The sequence below is a fragment of the Anomaloglossus baeobatrachus genome, chromosome 5 (genome assembly GCF_048569485.1).
Source record: "Anomaloglossus baeobatrachus isolate aAnoBae1 chromosome 5, aAnoBae1.hap1, whole genome shotgun sequence".
In the NCBI taxonomy this organism is placed as follows: domain Eukaryota; kingdom Metazoa; phylum Chordata; class Amphibia; order Anura; family Aromobatidae; genus Anomaloglossus; species Anomaloglossus baeobatrachus.
In genome coordinates, this window is record NC_134357.1 from 374,199,988 (window position 1) to 374,222,338 (window position 22,351).

At 44.4% G+C, this 22,351-nt stretch overlaps 1 protein-coding gene across 6 annotated transcripts in view; it reads right to left on the reverse strand.

The window, feature by feature from the left end:
- Window positions 1-22,351, reverse strand: part of ATP6V0A1 (ATPase H+ transporting V0 subunit a1) — a 118,807-nt gene that overhangs the window by 15,254 nt on the left and 81,202 nt on the right. For 3 of the 6 annotated variants that reach the window (XM_075350003.1, XM_075349999.1, XM_075350001.1), the window contains exons 9-18: window positions 18,524-18,617; window positions 18,026-18,238; window positions 16,354-16,504; window positions 16,113-16,252; window positions 15,058-15,221; window positions 12,935-13,025; window positions 12,738-12,856; window positions 12,378-12,594; window positions 10,057-10,164; window positions 5,516-5,623 (exon numbers count right to left, since the gene is read on the reverse strand). In XM_075350003.1, the coding sequence (XP_075206118.1) occupies window positions 5,516-5,623; window positions 10,057-10,164; window positions 12,378-12,594; window positions 12,738-12,856; window positions 12,935-13,025; window positions 15,058-15,221; window positions 16,113-16,252; window positions 16,354-16,504; window positions 18,026-18,238; window positions 18,524-18,617 (1,405 nt within the window). Of the gene's footprint in view, window positions 1-2,969; window positions 2,988-5,515; window positions 5,624-10,056; window positions 10,165-12,377; window positions 12,595-12,737; window positions 12,857-12,934; window positions 13,026-15,057; window positions 15,222-16,112; window positions 16,253-16,353; window positions 16,505-18,025; window positions 18,239-18,523; window positions 18,618-22,351 lie in introns of all 6 variants that reach the window. The other 3 variants (XM_075349998.1, XM_075350000.1, XM_075350002.1) reach the window with 2 other exon arrangements.

The following is a 22,351-nucleotide window of genomic DNA, read 5'->3' on the forward strand; positions in this document are numbered from 1 at the left end:
CAGAAAGCCGGCGGCTGGGGCGAACATGTGTCCGCTATTAAAGAAAATGAATATTCACTGCTCCCCACATCCATAATCCCGCCTCCCGCCGATCTCTCAGCATTGAAGCTGTTGCCGAGAGGTGGGCAGGATCATGGGCATGGGGAGTAGTGAAACAGTAAATATTAATTTTCTTTAATAGCGGACACACGGGATTCTCCCCCAGCCACCGGCTTCCTTCAGCAGATGGAGGTGGGGGGAGAAATCGTGCGTGTCTACTATTAAAGAAAATGAATATTCACTGCTCCCCATGCCCATAATCCCACCAGACAGGATAATGGAAATGAGGAGTAGTGAATTTTCTTTAATAGCGGATACATTGTGAATATTCACTGCTCCCCACGCCCATAATGAATATTCATTTTGGATTAGCTGGCAACTGATGTCGGCATGTGACTGGGGGTGCATGGCAGTGACGTCATGCGTTGTCCGAAGAGGACGCCACACATCGGGGGAGCAGAGGGAAGGTGAATAGAATCTGTTATTTTTTTTATTTGTGTGGGATAACGGGAGTCATACCAGGATGGTCCCATGATGGGGGACATATATAAAACAGACTGGGGCTCAAATATACCAGGAAGGGCCCAAGATGGGGATCATATATACCAGGATGGGGGACATACATACCAGAATGGGTCAGATATTTACCAGGATGGACAACATATACAACAATACATTAGTAGAGAATTGAGGGAGATTATCCCCATAACCGTGTCAGCAACAGATCCTCCCCAAAACAGTGCATGATAACCACTGTTTTTGCTTTACAATATTTTTTTTACATTTTTATCCTCTAAAACCTAAGAGCGACTTATGGTCCAGTGCACCTTACAGTCTGAAAAATACGGTAGATATTTGGCCTATAGTTGCAGCCTGTGGTGTTACCCATGTATGAACGAACCTTGCAGGTTCGAATGTTGAGAAGAAGTTGAAAACTGTTAACACGTGGCTGAATGCAGCTTAAAAAGGTATGGTCCCCTGTGACTGCCATTTGTGGCCAAACACCAAGTCAACGAGGTGGTGTGAATGGGAGCAAGAGTTTGCCAGTAACACCTCCATGTTACTAAACAATTTTGTCCAAAATCACCTCTACAGAGGACTATGGCATCAGCAATTATACCATGGGTCCTTACTTTAAGGTCATATGCAACGTTCCACTGATATTTTTTTTTATAGTTTATTTGATTCCCAAATCCAAAATTAAATATCTATTGCCAGAAAAAAAAAATCAATCTATCAGGAAACTGCCCAGGTCTGAATGTGAATTAGGAAGGAAGACTATTACTCACGCAACCTTTATAGTAAAGTAACCACTAACAAATATATAAAAATCATTGTTTCCCTATCAAATGTGGCAATAGCCTTTAAATTCCATATCTAACAGTGACTTCTTAGTATATTGGCCCTAGTGAGCGTGTTATAGAATGAATGCAAGAAGTCTGACTGACGGTACAGAGAAATAAATACTAGGTAGCAAATGGATAATAAAGAAGCAAGATCTTATTAACATAGGTAAACCACTGAGATTGAAAGGATCTGTTTACCAAACCGTTAAAGTGGTGGAATTTTAGGTCAAACCCCAGACCTCCACATAGTCTGGTCTTTCTTCCATCCCCTCCCTAACTATGAAGTTGCATAGATTTTCTACTACATTTAGCAGCTTGGTGACATATTTCCAGGAAGGTGGGATAAAAGGAACCAGTCATTTTATGATGCCCAGATAATTATATCTTACAGACAACCACATTCTAAAATACCGCGGCATTTTAGAGAGCAGCTAAACTTGACGTGATAAGGAGGAGTCCACTGGGAGACTCCCTGCCTATAAGGCCGGATTAACAAGGCTTTCTAGGTTTGCATAGAAGATTCAACCTGTCAATCAAGCGGAGCCAGGCGGGGGGAGCTAGAGGGAGCGGCCCAGCGGACTGTTGGCTCCACACTCTGGCAGGAGAGCCGAGCCATTAAGATCTCATGCTACATTTACACCACTAATGAACAACAGCTGACTCCTGAAATGTTAACACCTTCAGATAAGTATTTTAACCATTTCAAAGACCTCCTATAGTGTCACCAATCTCATTCCTGGCAGATTTTGCCCTCTAACAAAAAATAAAATTAAAAAATTCAATTTGTGAGTCATCATATAAGTCACTGAGTGGCCCTTTTAGTGGCGGTGGTGGCCACATATAGGCCGGTCAACACAGGGCTCTGCAACAAAATAACATTATGCATTACAGGTTTCTAAAACCAAACAATAGCTAAAAGGATACAAAACTATCAAAGAAACATAACTATGCAATTAACACACAGATCCACGACATATCAATCCACACAAATTACTGATGGGACCACGGTCACTGGTAGATGCCACACATACTGGTAGACTAACTACACACACCCTACACAATACAACACAAAATAAATACCAATCACAGCGATATATATGTATACAATTAGCTATACATATATAAAAAGGTACATCTTAGAAATTATACTGTGTATTATACTTGATACAGTTAAAAGTGCAGTTCCTGAGGCTTCTTTGCTCCGGCTTCACCTACTTACAGGCTATGTGGTCTTACATAATAAGCCATAGCAAGAATGTAAATACTTTATATGCTACTGTGGCACAAAATGCCAAAAATGTAATATATAGACTCACGTCAGAAAACTACTGAGATATTAGGGAGAGGAACTGCACTTTTAAGTCCATCAGACAAAGCAAAGCAACTGAACGTCAGGATGGGATATGAAGATGCTTGTGTTATTGGATTACGGATGATTCCTGCAGCCCCTTGCCAAGCACATGAAAGAAACCACAATTAAAACATCAGCCCTGTAATGGAGAAATTAATATGACGATGAAATAACATGAAAATTCCAGGACTCCTCGGCTGATTGAGGGCATGCACAACGGACGTCAGTCTTACCACTTCCTCCACGGCAGGCTTGGAATAATATAATATAAATCCAGATTTAATACAGGGTTAAAAGAAAAAGAAATACAGGTTAGACAAAATAGCACTTTAAAACTTCAGTCCCTCTAATAAAGGTCCTAAAAGGGAATTAAAAAGCAAATGTAACACTGATATTAATAGTAAGTATACAGCCATCAGAAATGTAGACTGTTGGGTACCGGAAATAATCAGAAGGTGTTTCATGTTATATAATGGCTTCTACAATGGAAAATAATCAGTGCATGAAAGGGTTACATGTAGTGAATTTGGAAAGTGTCAAAAAAAAAAAAAATTTTCAATAAATGAAAAACTGCAAAGTATTAATGTTATGTTTAAATATTTGTTTTTAATTGAGAAAAATATATAAAAAAAATATTTTATAAGTTTGATAGTTTCCACTCAAACACTAGGGGGAGCAGCTGCTGAAATCCTACTGCAGAGCTACTGTAGAACTAGCTCACATTACAGCTGCATTAAAAGTGGGCCCGTCCTGTTCTGGGTGTTTCCAAAAGGATAAGGGAGGATGAAGTTTAGGATCACAGTATGGAGCCATTTTGTTGGTGACCGCATACTGCATCACTGTATATTACGCCCCAATGTATACTGCGCTATGCTGTATACCGCGTTCTGCTGTATTCCGTGCTCCGCTGTATATTGTGCTCCTGAGTATACTATACTCTGTGCTCCTGAGTACTCCGCGCCCCGATGTATATCGCACCCCACTGTATACCGCATTCCTGAGTATACTGTGCTCCACTGTATTCCGTGCTACGCTGTATTCTGGGCTCCCCGGTATGCTGTGCTTAACTGAGCTGCTAGGCACGAGGTGAGCACACGGAAGAAAAGAGAAGTTGAGAGCGGCGGTGGAGGGGGGGGGGGGGGGGGGAGTGGCGGCAGGGGAAAAGTGGAAGCGGTGGTGAGAGGGTAGCAGCAGCGGCCCGGCGCTGGGAGCTCTCCGTGTTCCAGAATAGGGTTGGAGAGCAACAACTGTCTTCTATGCACAGGGGCTGCCGTACTTGAGGTGAGTAACTGTCGTTACACACTGAAAATGCAAGAGGGTAGCCCCAAGTGGTTTAATAAAACTAGAATTAAATAAAAACTACATAAACAGTGAATTTAATTTTGTATTAAAAATATTTGATTCCATAATCACTATTAATACAAAAATAAAAAAACGCAACATGTTACCTTTAACTACACGATGTCTGGACAATGTCATGGAACAAAGCGTAATATCTAAAATCGAAATTTTAATATCGGATTGTATTTTGTAATCCTTGAATCACCCAGAAGATAGCGCTGCACACCAAAAGTAGCATCAAGCCCATCCATTTCAGTGGTGTAGGATACATGGCAAGATGTGGCTTTACCTAGAAGACTACCAAGGGTTGACTAAGCTGACTCCTATTTATAAAAAGGTGGTCTTTATAAGACCTGAAGTGTATGGAAATCCTGACAGTTAAAGAACATCCAAACAAGACTGATCCATTGCGGACTTTTGTGCCTATGGGTGACATTCTGTAAATGTTGGGCCATTTTTAAATACCCGTTTCGATAAATACTTGACCACTCTACTGTGCTGTCCATTTCTAAAACGGGAGAGATTAATGGAACCTTTCACACAGCCAGGTTTTTTGTTTGCTTTTTTAAAACGATCTAGGTTACCCTGCATTCACACACCCATGTTGTGACGGTCTAGCCACGGATAACCCGATCTGAACAGTCTCATAGGCTTATATGAGGCAGGTCAAGTTTGGGTCAGGACACCAGCAGCCAGTCGGTGCACCGCAGGCCAAAGTCACCCGACAATACATGAATGTGTGAATGCGGCCTTAACCTCGGGACATGAACTAATCAATCATTTTGTGGATCAGACTTGGCCATTCGGTCAAAAATTTACGAAAAACATCTGTTTCCCATCACTCTTGAACAAATCCATTGCTAAGTGTCAGAGTAAAAATATTTCAGATAATTTAACACACAGTTTTTAAAAACAGATGAGAAAAAAAAAAAAAAAAAAAAAAGGATAAATAGAGGCAAAGTTGATAACACATGGAGAAAAACAGTCAGGTCCTGAGGGATGTAAAAACAAAAACGGACGTGTGAGTGCAGCCTGACATCCATAGAGCGGTGTCACCTTTTAAAATGGGGATCGTGAACGGAGCGTCCGGTCTATTACTTTGTGTCCTAGCGTTATTATATATATATATATATATATATATATATATATATATATATATATATATATATATATATATATATATATATATATATATATATATATATATATATATATATATATATATACACACACATACACACACATCACATTATAGCAAAAAGCTGCACAGTAGTCGAGGGACTGACACATTTCAAAGCGATGGACTGCGGATCACATTTAAATGCAATTACACCAATTAACCCTTCACTGCCAGCACTGCTTGCAACACCTTGCACATTCCGGTATTGCAGGCTCCACCAGCAGCGAAGGAGAGAAATGACAATGTAAAATGCTTTACCTCTTCGCCTTCCTCCGAGTGCATGGACAGCTGATCGTGCTGAATAATTTCGGCATCTTCCTCCGTGGGACCGTTACCAACGCGGATACCTCCGAAGTTATGCGTACCCTGGATTAGTGGGTGCGGGGAGGGGTATTTATAAATCAGGGTCAGGGCTCTCAGCCAATCAGCATGCTCTATTTCCTCACTGCAAATCCCAACCCCGCATAGATCATCAGAAATCTACTTGAACCCCCCCCCTTGTAAACTCAGATTAGTATAGCCAGCTCTCAGACAGTTTGGCTATTCTACACTCTATAAGAAAAGGTTGAGAATAGTCTTATCCCAGATTAGTAGCAGTTTTTGAAAGAGAAACCCTGATTTATAATTTAATAGCGTTAATGCTGCGAGCCACTTACGTGATAAGAGGGGGTCTGCCACGTACACTGTAAGAAGACTGTGTCTGCATCTCTTACCCCATAACGTGGTGGTGGCATTAACCTTATTAACTTATAAAACACACCAGGAAAAACTAACCCACCCTCTAGGAAAGAGAACATGCTGGATATAGAGACAGTACAGCTACACAGGAGTTTAAAACAGAAGTCACAGATCTAGCTGGAATAGCTGGCTTTTCAACAAGGAATCCTATATTTATGAGGCTGGGTTTAAAAGGAACACTAAACAATGTACAAAAGAAAACGACTTTGCACTTCTACTCATAATCTCCTCCTTTACTTTTATATTAATTTGTCTCATATTACACAGAGATTTCCTTATATATTGTGCACTTTTTGTGTGTTTCTGGGGCATTCCTTCCTCACTGTCCTGTGCGTGGCAGTAAGACAACTAACTGCAGCGAAAAACCTCCCCCTTCCGCAATAGGACACACATAGATATATATATTATATATATAAAAAAATATATATACAGTATTTTTCGGACCATAAGACGCACTTTTTCCCCCCCAAATGTTGGGGGAAAGTTGGGGGTGCGTCTTATGGCCTGACTATAGGGCTGCGGCTGGGAATGAGGGTGCTGCAGTGGAGCGGGTCATCGGGGGCACAATATATAATATAATATAATATAATATAATATAATATAATATAATATAATATAATATAATATAATATAATATAATATATATATATATATATATATATATATATATATATATATATATATATATATATATATATATATGTGTATATATATAAGCTGTAGTACCCGGGCGTTGCCCAGGATAGTAAAGGCCCAGTCACACTAAACAACTTACCAGCGATCCCAACAACGATACAACCTGATAGGGATTGCTGGTAAGTTGCTAGGAGGTCGCTGGTGAGACGTCACACTAAGCGACGCTCCAGCGATCCCACCAGCAACCTGACCTGGCAGGGATCGCTGGAGCGTCGCTGCACGGGTTGCTGGTGAGCTTGTCACACAGGCAGATCTCACCAGTGACCAGCCCCCAGCGCCGCGTGGAAGCGATGCTGCGCTTGCTAACTAAGGTAAATATCGGGTAACCAACCCGATATTTACCTTCATTACCAGCGCACACCGCTTAGCGCTGGCTCCCTGCACACCTAGCCACAGTACACATCGGGTTAATTACCCGATGTGTACTCTGCTACGTGTGCAGGCAGCAGGAGCCGGCTTCTGCGGATGCTGGTAATCACAGTAAACATCGGGTAACCAAGAAGCCCTTACCTTGGTTACCCGATATTTACCTTCGTTACCAGCGTCCGCCGCTCTCAGCTGTCAGTGCCGGCTCCTGTTCTCTGCACTCCTAGCCACAGTACACATCGGGTTAATTACCCGATGTGTACTGTGGCTACGTGTGCAGAGAGCAGGGAGCCAGCACTGACAGCTGAGAGCGGCGGACGCTGTTAACGAAGGTAAATATCGGGCAACCAAGGTAAGGGCTTCTTGGTTACCCGATGTTTACCGTGGTTACCAGCGTCCGCAGAAGCCGGCTCCTGCTGCCTGCACATTTAGTTGTTGCTCTGTCGCTGTCACACACAACGATGTGCGCTTCACAGCGGGAGAGCAACAACTAAAAAATGGCCCAGGACATTCAGCAACAACCAATGACCTCACAGCAGGTTGTTGCTGGATGTCACACACAGAAACATCGCTAGCAACCTCGCTGCTACGTCACAAAAGCTGTTCCTTAGCAGCGATGTTGCTTAGTGTGACATGGCCTTAACTGTCTGTCTCTCTCCCAGTCTCTGTATGTGTGTCTCTGTCTGTCTGTCTCTGCCTGTATCTTTGTCTGTCTGTGTCTATGTCTCCGTCTGTCTGCTTCTATCTCTCTGTCTGTATTTGTATCAGTCTGTCTCCATCTCTGTGTCTGTCTCTCTCTGTCTCTGTGTGTGTGTGTGTGTGTGTGTGTGTGTGTGTGTGTGTGTGTGTGTGTGTGTGTGTGTGTGTGTGTGTGTGTGTGTGTGTGTGTGTGTGTGTGTGTGTGTGTGTGTGTCTCTTTCCCCATCTGTCTTTGTCCGTCTCTTTCCCCATCTGTCTTTGTCTGTCTCCTTCCAGGGCTGTCTCTCTCTATCCGTCTCCCCACCAACATCTTCTTATTACCTCACACATGCTTTTTATACTAACAGTTTATTTTGTTCCTATAGCAACCACTGACAGTTGCTATTAATAGCCTGTAGCTCTCACCTATTCACTTTAATGGAAGCCGGATTTTTGAGATTAACTGTAAAGAGCGGGGTTAAATTTTCCCATCGAAACAGTCTATGATGTTCCCTGGGTCACATGAGGCGTCTGTGCAAAATTTTGTGATTGTAAATGCGACGGTGCGAATTCCTTCTTTATAATACCTAGACCTTTTATGTAATGCCTAGGGAAAGTATAGAACAACGCAAATATTTCATACCTTGCCTGAAAATGACAGGGATTGTATACATTGCCTAGGTATTCTATAGAATGCCAGGTTTTCATACATTGCCTGTAACATATCTATCTATCCATCCATCCATCCACTGATAAGCAGATTATTTTCTGTGGGATTTCCGTAGGATGACGGTTTGATTATGATGCAGAAAATGCTCCTGACTGCACAGTAAGAGTAACTATAACACTGGTTTCATTTATTTCTCAGTTTAGTGTTCCTTTAAAGCCCACTGCTAAAGCCTAATCCTTTCCTTTAGAATAAAAAAAAAATGTTAGAGAGATTATCCAGGACATTTGGGCTTTTAACATTTCCCCAGCAATCACTCTTTACACAAAGGGACTGAATGTTTTGCAGGTTTGATAAGTCAGATCGGAATGTTTATATAAATATTTATAAACAAGAATTTGGAAAGTTGGTGCTTGTGGGTCCAGAGTCGTATACACGGTTCATTTTAAGGATTGTTCTATTTTCGTTTAAGTGCATTCGCCAATTATTTTTTGTTGGTTTTTTTTGCTTTTTCTTACTATTGGCCAGAGAAAAACAGGGAAGCAGTCCATGCTTTAGCATATAGAGAGAACTCAGTGCTAATTTAAAAAGTAATCAATTTTAATTTTTTTCACAACCAACAGCATACATGAAAATAAGTAATGTTGTAATATATCTTATCAGAGAAATCTGATTCTTTCTCTGCCACAATTGATCAGTCTTTATCAAAATTCACCATTATTGACTAAAATCTGTATTCAGTGAAGACTTTCCCGTTACTGAGAGGAGATGGGAGTTGTTACGGATTATATCTTTTGTGTAGAAGCCTGCAAGTACAGTACATAAATTAACAGGCTTATGAAACAGGGACCACTGTACCATTAGTCTGGTAAGTTACATGGCACAGGAGGGCGGTGGGTGGAAGGTCTCTGAAGCGTGGCCTAATTCCTGCTTGGTTATGGAGCTGTTTTTCTACTTCTGATGGGGACTGTAGTTGCAGATCATAATTTGGGGACATTGCTGGAGAGGCTTTGGCCGTGTTGTCTTCGGCCCTGCTCTCATCACATGGCCAATCGAATAAGTGGAACTGCCACTGAATTACCAACAAGTCATCAAACCTAGTATTCTAGTATATTAACCCAGGTATATGCTCAAAATAGGAGCTGATCTGCAGGACCCGGCAGCAGCGGTTACACATTGAATGGAGCTGGGCAGTGCAGTTCTATTCAATATTCACACCTGGACACCATCAGAGCTAATGACAGACGATCGGTGGGCATGCCGGGTGTCGGTCCACCACCAATCTGATATTACTATTATTAATAGGTCATCAATATCCTCAATACTCAAACATGTAACTACTGTTTTAAACCCATAATAAGAGAAAGGGATAGATATATACATACACTCACATCAATGCATATTTCGAAACCAAATCATAAACTAATTGATAGAATTTGTCTTAATTAGACTCATTAAATATCTCCTTTGATTAGGAGACAGTATGAGATAGATGGCGGTGGATGCCAGATGTGTCCGTGCATGTATACATTATGTAAGAGAGTCCTCACCACCCGCAGAGTCACTCTGTTGTATATCAGCAGACCCCATGTGACAGGGCGGTGGTGAGGTATTGGCACAGCAAACAGACGATTTATAGGTGCCAGGTACTCACCAAGTGCTTCCTTCTGAGGTATTGGTGGCGGAGCATCAGAGGCTTAAGAACCAGCATCCAAGGAACACAGAGGAAAGCACACACCACCAGGAAACACTGCAGTCCTTTCTGGAAGACACAAGTGTATAATAACAAGTAAAAGTCTGTCCTGAGATTGGACTATTTTGTCTTATTATTACATCATGGCAAACTTAGAAGCAATCATAGCTCTATGGTTAGATATGCAAATCCCAGCAATGAGTTACATACATAGTGCAATCTACAGTCACTGTGTGGCGGAAGATGCTTCATTTCTGTGATTGGTAGGGTTCCTAGCGATTATACATATTCTATCAATGTGCCTTGTGTGTAAATGATAGGTAAAATCCCTATAACTGTGATTTACAATATTACTGGATAAACATGTTATCTAGTGGTGTAAATCGGTGGACGGGTCAATGACACTTATTTTTGTATTCCTAGAAAGGAAATTGGAGGTATCACTAAGCTTCTGTATTTGTGCAGAAAGTCAAGTATACGCAACCCTTCTTCGCAATCAGTAGAGACGCCCCTTGCATGCGTGCATTCTCGCACCGCTGCGCTCCTGGTACGCGCGCAGGCTCGCACCGCTGCGCTCCTGGTACGCGCGCAGGCTCGCACCGCTGCGCTCCTGGTACGCGCGCAGGCTCGCACCGCTGCGCTCCTGGCACGCGCGCAGGCTCGCACCGCTGCGCTCCTGGCACGCGCGCAGGCTCGCACCGCTGCGCTCCTGGCACGCGCGCAGGCTCGCACCGCTGCGCTCCTGGCACGCGCGCAGGCTCGCACCGCTGCGCTCCTGGCACGCGCGCAGGCTCGCACCGCTGCGCTCCTGGCACATTAGCACAGTTCTGCAGTGCACACACGCAGGCTGGCACCGCTACGCTCCTTGCACATTAGCACAGTTCTGCAGTGCACATACGCAGACTCGCACAACTCCGCTGTGCACTTACACAGGCTCACACAGCTCCACTAAACACAAGTGCATCAATGCTGTCGTTCATCAATTTAATTCATGAGTAATTCAGTTCCAGGTGTAAAGTAAAGTAAAGTAATCTTTATATTGCATCCTTGGGACCCCCACACTATAAAGTTCCTTGCATGTATGTGACATCCTGGAAAGTGCTACAACTAATTAAGACATTTACATATCGCCTTTAAGCTGGTGTCACACTAAGCGACAACGACGTCGCTGTTACGTCACCATTTTCGGTGACGTAACAGCGACCTTGTAAGTCGCTGTTATGATCGCTGCTTAGCTGTCAAACACAGCAGAAGCAGCGATCATAACGTCGCTACATGTGCAGAGAGCAGGGAGCCGCGCTTAGCGCTGGCTCCTTGCTCTCCTAGGTACAGTACACATCAGGTTAATTAACCCGATGTGTGCTGCAGCTACATGTCACAGTGCAGAGAGCAGGGAGCCGCGCGCACTGCTTAGCGCTGGCTCCTTGCTCTCCTTGCTACAGTATACATCGGGTTAATTACCCGATGCATACTGCAGCCACATGTCACAGTGCAGAGAGCAAGGAGCCGCGCGCACTGCTTAGCGCTGGCTCCTTGCTCTCCTTGCTACAGTATACATCGGGTTAATTACCCGATGCGTACTGCAGCCACATGTCACAGTGCAGGAGCCGGCACTGGCAGCAAGAGCGGCGGAGGCTGGTAACCAGCGTAAACATCGGGTAACCAGGGAAAGGTCTTCCCTTGGTTACCCGATGTTTACGCTGGTTACAGCTTACCGCAGCTGCCAGTGCCGGCTCCTGATCGCTTCATTTCGTCGCTCTCTCGCTGTCACACACAGCGATGTGTGTGTCACAGCGGGAGAGTGACGACCAAAAAATGAAGCTGGACATTCAGCAACGACCGGCGACCTCACAGCAGGGGCCAGGTCGTTGCTGGATGTCACACACAGCGACAGCGACGGGACGTCGCTGCAACGTCACAGAAAATGGTGACGTAGCAGCGACGTCGTTGTCGTCGTCGTTATGTGTGACACCAGCTTTAGTTTCACACTGATTGTTAGGGGATATAAAAATAAGATGCCTCCTTTTTTTCCTAGAAATGGCATTACTTTTTTTAAATGGGTTATGAGTGGTATTACAATTCTGCAACATTAATGGCATTTTCTCCGTTGGGGAAAAAAAAATTGTGACAAAACTTAAAACTAGGCACACACTGCCTATAGGCTGCAAGGATACTAGCAGCATTCTTATAATACAAAAATAGGAAACATTATTTGCTCAACATGTCTTAGATTTTCTACCAGTACCAGATTTAGCACCCCGTATACAATGCAATGCTCCTACCTGTCCACTATAAAGCATCGGAAAGCTTGGATCAGAGTAGTTGAAGAGGAACATGTTAATGAAGTGAATGAGGAGACTTGGTGCAACCTTTGAGGTGGAGGCATCATAGGCGCACCACTTGAAAAGTACAAGGATAACCAAGTAACCAAAAAGAGATGCCATGAAGATCATTTCCGGTATAAACCCAAGGTAAATGTTCAAAGGCTTTTTGAAATATCTAGAAAAGAAATGAAGAGCAGATAAAGTCTTGTTTTCAGCAAATAATTTAAAGAGTATCCAACAGATTCAGCTTAGCGGATGTGTGGAATATGGACAGGGCTGCCATTGCCAGTTTGCAACCCTTTCAATATCTGTACTTACAGATGGTTAAGAAGACTGAGCGTGACCCCAAACAGCATATGTACGATGCCAAGGACAACTGACATTTTCATTTTAAAGGAATTCAGGAAGGTCAGCTTGTTAGTCGCTATGCTCCAAATCTGTTAAGAAATAAGGGTGTTAACAGAAACCTCTCAACAGACTATAAAGAAATATCTGCTAAGGGAGCAGCCACTTACTGGATCAATCCCAAGTGGATAAGGTCCATTGAATACTCCATTAACGGCTGGATCCAGCTGAAGGACTGATGTACTCTTAAGTAGTTCCTCTCTAAAATGGAATACGAGATGTAACCGATATGAGAACCTCCACATCAATACAGAGGTATTTTGGCAGTGCTATGCAGACATATTGGAACAACTTTACGGTGCTTTTGGGTTAGTAGAGGTGTTGATATTAGTACTAGTGGACAGAGAAAAACTCCCCTGTGCAAGAACAATGTATGGGCCCTTTGCAGTCAGACAGGTCATAATGCACAATTTCAAATGATTTGGAGATAGAAACGGACCCCCTGACCTCTCGGGCCCATGTTGCACCAATGATATGTCCCATTCTGGAGTCAAAAGATGGGTATCTTCAGTGCTTAATATGTGTTTTACTGTGCAAACTAAAACCTCAGTACCCACTACTACCAAATCTTGCTGCGGGTCTTTTGCAGTCACTCAAGGGTTTTTGACCACCTGCATCCTCTGGGAATCTGGTGGCAGCCGGTGATATTGTTCCCTGTCACGTCCAGATACTGTAAGCAGTGGGCCTTTAACTTGGAACTTGTGAACTATGCGTCCACTTGTTCTGTATCACTATGAACATTCACTGAGTTTGTATCCTTCGTCTTTGTGCAAGTCAATGATCCCTCTTCTTAACGAGAATCTGTGATGTGGAAAAACGGTAATAACCTGTAGATATGGAATTAATCTGCAGGTTAATAGCGTCCTGAACCTTCCCGGTGCCCTCGTTTAGTGCCCCTATGCATGGAGGGAAAAAAAAAAAAAACTATTACTCTCAACGGCGTTCGGCTTTCAGTCATAGGGGTGGCGTTAGCACAGGTTCAGTCATCGCTCAGTGAATAGTGAGCCGCGGCTGTAACAGCGCCCCCGGCACGGACCGATAGAGGGATCTAAGGCAGTGCAGACTGTCATTCAGTGCGGGGAGCGTGGTTACAGCAGACGCTCACTATACACTGAGAGGTCACTGAACCGACACCATGTTTTTGAATGGAAACTGAACTCTTCCGGGAGGAATAACGTTTATTTCCTCCCAGCAGCGGGGCTCTAAACAAGGGCACTAGGTAGGTTCAGAATGCCATTCACCTGCAGATTATCCAGATATCTACAGGTTAATAGTGGGGTTTTTTTCACATGACAGGTTCCCTTTAGCTTTTTGAACTATTGTCTTGGAAGGGCTAAGATTTCCCAGTAACACTGCCAGAAGCTGATGTCTACGTATGCATCCTGTTTCCAGGAGATCATAGCAGCCAAAAAAGGGGCTGAATAATCTTAAGATTGCAGTGGTCATTAAAAGAGGCATTTTGTGTTCCATTTGAGGCAAACACTTGTTATATTAGTTGTGTTGAGCTATTTAAGTTATGTTTTCATTGGTTTATTAGCAAAATCTACAAAACAATTTACAATGGAGGTTCAATGATTTAGATTGCAACAATAAATGGAATTGTTACATGTAAATATTTTCTCCAATTAGAGGCCACTGGTAGAGATAGATTTCCAGTAACCCAGGAATTACTTAAAGGGGCGTTCTCAAGTCATCTATCGACAAGATAGGAGATTACTTTCTGAATTCTGGAGGTCCAACCGTCGTGACCCCGACTCAGAGAACTGGGGCTCTTGCCTTGGATGAATGGAGCAGAGATTGATCATGTATACCTGCCTCTCCAGTTATTCTAATAGGAGCGCTGCTCTCGACAGTCACCGAACCACCCAGTAAGAATTGATGGAGTGGAAGTTCGCATGATCAACCACCACTCCATGCAGACATTTGAGATCAGTCAGAGCCCTAGCGATAAGAAAGTTAAACTTCTAAATAGGAGAATACCCCGTTAAGTATAGAGGATGCAGTGTGCACAGTACTGTAATAAGTGGGAGTTTCCAAGAAAAGACTTTGAGTCACAAGAAAGAACAGCAGTCGGAGCAGTGATCCTACGACATAAGTGATGACACCCAATCTAAATTTTTTGAAGGGGAACCTTCTCTTTAAATTCTGCGATGCACAAAACAAAAAATGATGAAAATGTGATGGAACATAAGAGTGAATGTGAAGCAATAATCAAACACTATCAGACACTCACGTCCAATTGGCCTTTACACTGGTAAACATGGGCCTAACACTCCAAGAAGAACCAAAAAGGTTAAGAGCCTTGGAAAAGCAATCATTGTATATAAGGCCAGTGTAAACGGAGAAGATGCCCATCAGAAGAATGATGTATCTGCCACTAAACACCATGTTGAAGAGCTGTGAAAAAACAGGAAAATTGTTACACAGATTGGAAATTCTATACATAGATGGGATTTATTGTGTTAGGTTAAAAAAAAAAAAAAAGTTGAGACATCTACTGCATTTTTGGTGAGGCAGTGGTGGCGTAGGATTGGCGATATGGAGGGCTCGGAGGGGGTGTCACTGCAGTGGAGAAGCCCAAGAGGGTAAATGTGCGGCAGCGGAAGGATTTAATCTGCGCATGCAAGCGCCGCCTCCGCGGCCATTTTCTTGAAGTCCATCGTGTCAACAGCTGGTGATTCAATGGAGCCTGCACTCCGCTGGCAGATCAATGGCGCTCTCCGATGTGACACCCCATGAGCCCGTAGTATCGCCAACCCTCTGCTGCTGCACAGACCCTTTTGAGCCGCGACAACCCCTCCTCCGAGCCCACCAGCAGATCAATGGCTCCCGCCGCCATGACACCCCACGAGTCCGCATTATCGCCGACCATCTGCACACTGATCCTCTTGAGCCACGACACCACCTCCACCAAGCCTGCAGCATCACCTACGCTGCCTCCTGTGACCTTACAGAGCCGCTCCACCACCGCCTTTCCCCCCTGGTGAGCTAATATAAGAAGCACTAGGATTATAAGACAAACCCTCATTTTAACAGTAAAAATTATATTTTTCCAATTTTCCCCCCTTCAAATTTGGGGTGCATCTTATATTCCGCTGAGAGTCTTATAAAACGAAAAATACGGTAATTCTGAGATATCCTTCAGACAGGTCATCAATATCAGATCGGTGGGAATCAGCCAGCAGTAACGTCAAATTAGAATTTATTTTGACCACCAGTGATGGAATGATTGGCAAATGCTTTGTAATAAAGGCTATCTTGACATTTGGTAGAATTGTGGCCGTTTACCTCATTGTCAGTCTTTTGCGACAGAATACGGCTTTCCCTTACAACCATCCAAACTGCGAACAGCGTCATCAGGATCCCATGTCCAAAGTCACCAAACATCACAGCGAACAAGAAAGGAAAGGTGATGATCGTATATGGAGCTATAAAAAAATAAAATAAAAACATACCCAACAACAGTCAGTCTTATTATGTACAAATCATTACTACAGAGTATTACGCAGCAGGTTATAGAAAAGAATACCTGGATTTATTTCCCGGTAACTGCCAATACCATAGGCATCAACAAGGTTCTGGAAACCATAAGTGAACTTGTTGGTCTTGTTGTAAGTTGGTGGGGTCTGGTTAGTCTGCATCCTGTTCAGGATGGAAGGGACGGTAGAGCCACTATGCTCCTGAAAATGACATGAATTTACAGAAACATTAATAAGGTATTGTCTACTACTGGGAAAACCTCAACAACACGATATAATTGTCTCCCGGTCCGGTGCAGCTCCTGTGATTGGACTAGAAGTCCTCAGTTCTGGAATACTGAAAGCTGCAGCTGCTCAGTGGGCACTGATTGACTGCAACAGTCACGGGACATTTTTGCCATGTATCATACATAACATAGCACTGCAATCAGAAAAATGCTGCATTCTGGGAGGCAAGTATAGATTTTTATTTTTTCATATATTATTTTTTTTTTTTCTTTACTAGTCCCCCTAAGGGACTTTATGGATCCACTGTCTGATTGCTCATTCATTTCTATTCGTCAGAGCTGCACAGATCTGATCAGCAGAAATGCAGCATTACTGTGTGAGCTGGCGCTTTGTCGGCTCTAACAGGAACTACGTCATGATAGCGACAGCAATCATCACATGACCCATCGATACCATGGCGACCGTCGGCTCCCCGTGATGGTATCACGGGGCCACGGATGGCAGCGGGGGAAATCGCGCTGTCACCCACAGCTGATAGCCCCACATGTCTGCTGTTCAAATCAGCAGACATGTGCAGGGATCACCGCCGGCTCAACATGCAGTATGTCATTGGTTGTGAAGGGGTTAAAGGGAATCTGTAAGCAGGTTTTTGCTATGTAATCTGAGAGCAGCTTAATGTAGGGACAAAGATCCTGATTCTGTGGATGTACCATTTACTGGGCTGTTTGGTGCAGTTTTAGTAGCGTATCGGTTTTATCTTATGTAGATGTAGCAGAGCTAAGACTTCTGGGCTGTGTATAACCCCACCCACACTCCTACTGACAGTTTCGTGTGTAGAGTTTATGTTAGCAGCAAGCTGCCAATCAGTGTTGGGGGCATGGTCACATAAATTAACCTGACTGTTCCGCTCATGAGACCTGGTCAATGATAATCTCCTGATTATAAAACTCTGATTGCAGTGAACTTACAACACACAGCCTAATAAGTGACATCTTATCTTAGGCACGGTTGCCCTAAATTATGCTGCTCTCAAATTACATAGCAAAATCCTGCTGACAGATTCCCTTTACTGTACATATGACAGAAGTGAATTTAGTTTAGTAATAACAATGCAATGTCCATACCTATCTATCCATTATTAAGAGAATTTAACACAAATTACACTAATCAATCCATAGGATAGGTAATCAATATCTAATAGCTGAGGGTTCCAGCAATCACTAGAAAAGGGGTCCTCAATACAGTTTGTCACTGAAATTGGAGATTGAAAGGAACGGCATGGTTGCAATGTAGGCCACTCCATTCAATATGTTTATGGGACTGAGGGAGATGGCCAAGAACAGCAATAAGCCTTAGGCTCTCATGCCATTCCATCCCATATCCAACCAGTGAATCGAGAAACTACTCTGGGTTTTAGTGATTTCAAAAGATCAGACATGTATCGTCTTTCATTAATGGGAAAACCCTCTTTAGAATAGACACAATAATACTCACTGTGCCTCTCCTGAGAGCAAACTGGATGGAATCCAGATCAGCCACCGGGCACCAGACTTCTGCAATCAGACACTTCTGGGTGACATCAATGTTGCATAAGTTCAGTGTATGGTATATGGCCTTCATTTTTCTGACCTTAATAAACCAGACTCGGATTGTTTTAGCAGCAGCTTGAAGGACGCGCTGGCGATGGTCTTCAGTTTGGTTAAGAACCTGAAATTAGGAAAGTTGCAATGATGAATTGTATTTTTCTTCTGTAATGCACATCCACAATAGTTCTTTATTATCTTAGTGCGTGCCTCTATGTGTTATGCACACATTTATATTCTTCAAGTAAGGTCCAAAAGGAGAACATTGTAACAGAACTGCAGCAGACGACAGTACACCGGATCTACGCCTTTACACTCACTCTAATGTCCAATATTTAGTTATTTCTCGTGTAGAAGATATATATCTATTCCATTACATACAGAATGAACAGCTCCTTTAAATTTTTACCATCTGCAAATCATCTATCCTTGTGTTTACTCCAGCCGCCATCTCTTTGCGCTCCTGTGGTGTTTCAGGACAAGGGTAAAGTGAAGCTCGGAATCTGGGATGCAAAAGAAAGCAAACTTAGGTGGAAAGAGACTTGTACCAGCAGGAAAGCAAACACACAAGGAGTATGACCGGTATCTAGAGCTAAAGATGCACAAAGCTAAAGGGGTTGCCACCTTGTCTAGTCTAGTGAACAGCTGGCTACTGCAAATGGTAGATGAACCATAAAGTGCTGTCAAAACATTCAGGCACATTTAGTCATATGTGGACTGCAAAGCGCAGTACCATAAGTTTAATATGCCTTTAGAATAATTTGTTGCATTTAAAGAGGAATACCACTAGAATTTTGCTATATGAACTAAAGGCAGTGCCATACTGGTAGTAAGATGCTGAATCCAGGCATATCTATTGTAGAAAGATCCGATGCTTGGTTGCAGAAATATCTTTCATGAACTGCACATTGATTGCCGGGTACAATGGCGGCAGGCCGTTGTGGCTCGGGTCCTCGGCATTTATTCCTCCTCTGGCATCCTCTTGGCTTGCCTCCTTTTCTTTATTTGAATATCACACCACCATTGCTGTTGTTGGCGGCACATGCACATTGCCACAGTAATTTGGTCTTCATTAAACTGACCCTGGAGTCTGCGCATGCGTGTACTGCGATCTCTGGCGCCATTTTACTGAAGTTAATGCGGTGAAGACTGAGTGGCAGGGGCGTGCGTGCAGATGTATGCGCAGCCAACAACAATGGCAGTACGGCGTAATATTCAAATAAATAAGAGGGGGCAAACCAGGGGGGACACCGGAGGAATACATGCTAAGTACCTAACCCAAAAAGGCCCACCTCTGTTGCACTCGGCAATCAAAGTGGAGTGCATTTCTGCAACTTTGATTAAAGATATATTTCTGCAACCAAGCATCCGATATTTCTACAACAGGTATGCCTGGATTCAGCAACCTAGTGCCTATATGGCACTGCCTTGAGTTCAGATTGGAAAATCCTGGTGGTTGGTTCTCTTTTAGAGTAGTTAGAAGTAGAGTATCACTTACATAAGTTGTCAAGAGGGGGAAAAAAAAAAAAAAAGACAAAAATCAACTCTATTGTCTTGTACTGTAACTAACCCAATGTGGATGAGCTGCAGTGTTAGGCTATGTGCGCACGTTGCGTATTTGCATGCAGTTACGCTGCGTCCTGCATCCCCAGCACAATCTATGAAGATTGTGCATAATCCATGCGCACGTTGCCTTTTAGAACACCGCGTTTTGCATGCTGCCAAATCGCTGCGTTCTAAAGAAGGGAATTTTGTTTACTTACCGTAAATTCCTTTTCTTCTAGCTCCTATTGGGAGACCCAGACAATTGGGTGTATAGCTTCTGCCTCCGGAGGCCACACAAAGTTATTACACTTTAAAAAGTGTAACCCCTCCCCTCTGCTATACACCCTCCCGTGCATCACGGGCCCATCAGTTTTGGTGCCAAAGCAGGAAGGAGGAAACTTATAAATTGGTCTAAGGTAAATTCAATCCGAAGGATGTTCGGAGAACTGAAACCATGAACCAAAGAACAATTGAACATGAACAACATGTGTACACAAAAGAACAACAGCCCGAAGGGAACAGGGGCGGGAGCTGGGTCTCCCAATAGGAGCTAGAAGAAAAGGAATTTACGGTAAGTAAACAAAATTCCCTTCTTCTTTGTCGCTCCATTGGGAGACCCAGACAATTGGGATATCCAAAAGCAATCCCTGGGAGGGTAAAAGAATACCTCGATAAAAAAGAGCCGAAATAACGGTCCCTTCTTACAGGTGGGCCACTGCCGCCTGAAGGACTTGCCTACCTAGGCTGGCGTCTGCCGAAGCATAGGCATGCACCTGATAGTGTTTTGTAAAAGTGTGCAGACTCGACCAGGTAGCTGCCTGACACACCTGCTGAGCCGTAGCCTGGTGCCGCAATGCCCAGGACGCACCTACAGCTCTGGTAGAATGGGCTTTCAGCCCTGAAGGAATCGGAAGCCCAGACGAACGGTAGGCTTCAAGAATCGGTTCCTTGATCCACCTAGCCAAGGTTGACTTGGAAGCTTGCGACCCCTTACGCTGTCCAGCGACAAGGACAAAGAGCGCATCAGAACGGCGCAAGGGCGCCGTGCGTGAAATGTAGAGCCTGAGTGCTCTCACAAGATCTAACAAGTGCAAATCCTTTTCACATTGGTGAACTGGATGAGGGCAAAAAGAAGGTAAGGCGATATCCTGATTGAGATGAAACGGGGATACCACCTTAGGGAGAAATTCCGGGACCGGACGCAGAACCACCTTATCCTGGTGAAACACCAGGAAGGGGGCTTTGCATGACAGCGCTGCTAGCTCAGACACTCTCCGAAGTGATGTGACTGCCACTAGGAAGGCCACCTTCTGCGAAAGGCGAGATAGAGAGACATCCCGCATCGGCTCGAAAGGTGGCTTCTGGAGAGCCGTCAGCACTCTGTTAAGATCCCAGGGTTCTAGCGGACGCTTGTAAGGTGGGACTATGTGGCAAACTCCCTGCAGGAACGTACGGACCTGCGGAAGCCTGGCTAGACGCTTTTGAAAAAACACGGAAAGCGCCGATACTTGTCCCTTGAGAGAGCCGAGAGACAAGCCCTTGTCCAATCCGGATTGAAGGAAAGAAAGAAAAGTGGGCAAGGCAAACGGCCAGGGAGTGAAACCCTGTTCAGAGCACCAGGATAAGAAGATCCTCCAAGTCCTGTGGTAGATCTTGGCGGACGTTGGTTTCCTGGCCTGTCTCATGGTGGCAATGACATCTTGAGATAACCCTGATGACGCTAGGAGCCAGGACTCAATGGCCACACAGTCAGGTTGAGGGCCGCGGAATTCAGATGGAAAAATGGCCCTTGAGACAGCAAGTCTGGTCGGTCTGGGAGTGCCCACGGTTGACCCACCGTGAGGTGCCACAGATCCGGGTACCACGATCTCCTCGGCCAGTCTGGAGCGACGAGGATGGCGCGACTGCAGTCGGACCTGATCTTGCGTAATACTCTGGGCTGCAGCGCCAGAGGAGGAAATACATAAGGCAGTTGAAACTGCGACCAGTCCTGAACTAACGCGTCTGCCGCCAGAGCACTGTGATCCTTGGACCGAGCCATGAATGCCGGGACTTTGTTGTTGTGCCGAGACGCCATTAGATCGACGTCCGGCGTTCCCCAGCGGCAACAGATCTCCCGAAACACGTCCGGGTGAAGAGACCATTCCCCTGCATCCATGCCCTGGCGACTGAGAAAATCTGCTTCCCAGTTTTCTACGCCCGGGATGTGAACTGCGGAGATGGTTGAGGCTGTGGCTTCCGCCCACAGCAGAATCCGCTGAACTTCTCGGAAGGCTTGAAGACTGCGAGTGCCGCCCTGGTGGTTGATGTACGCAACCGCCGTGGCGTTGTCCGACTGTATTCGGATCTGCCGTCCCTCCAGCCACCGCTGGAACGCCTTTAGGGCCAGATACACTGCCCTTATCTCCAGAACGTTGATCTGAAGGGAGGACTCTGTCGGAGTCCAGGTTCCCTGAGCCCTGTGGTGGAGGAAGACCGCTCCCCACCCTGACAGACTCGCGTCCGTCGTGACCACAGCCCAGGATGGGGGCAAGAAGGATTTTCCTTTTGACAAGGAAGTGGGAAGAAGCCACCACTGAAGAGAGGTCTTGGCTGTCCGTGACAGCGAAACGTTCCTGTCTAGGGACGTCGGCTTCTTGTCCCATTTGCGGAGGATATCCCATTGAAGTGGACGCAGATGAAACTGCGCAAA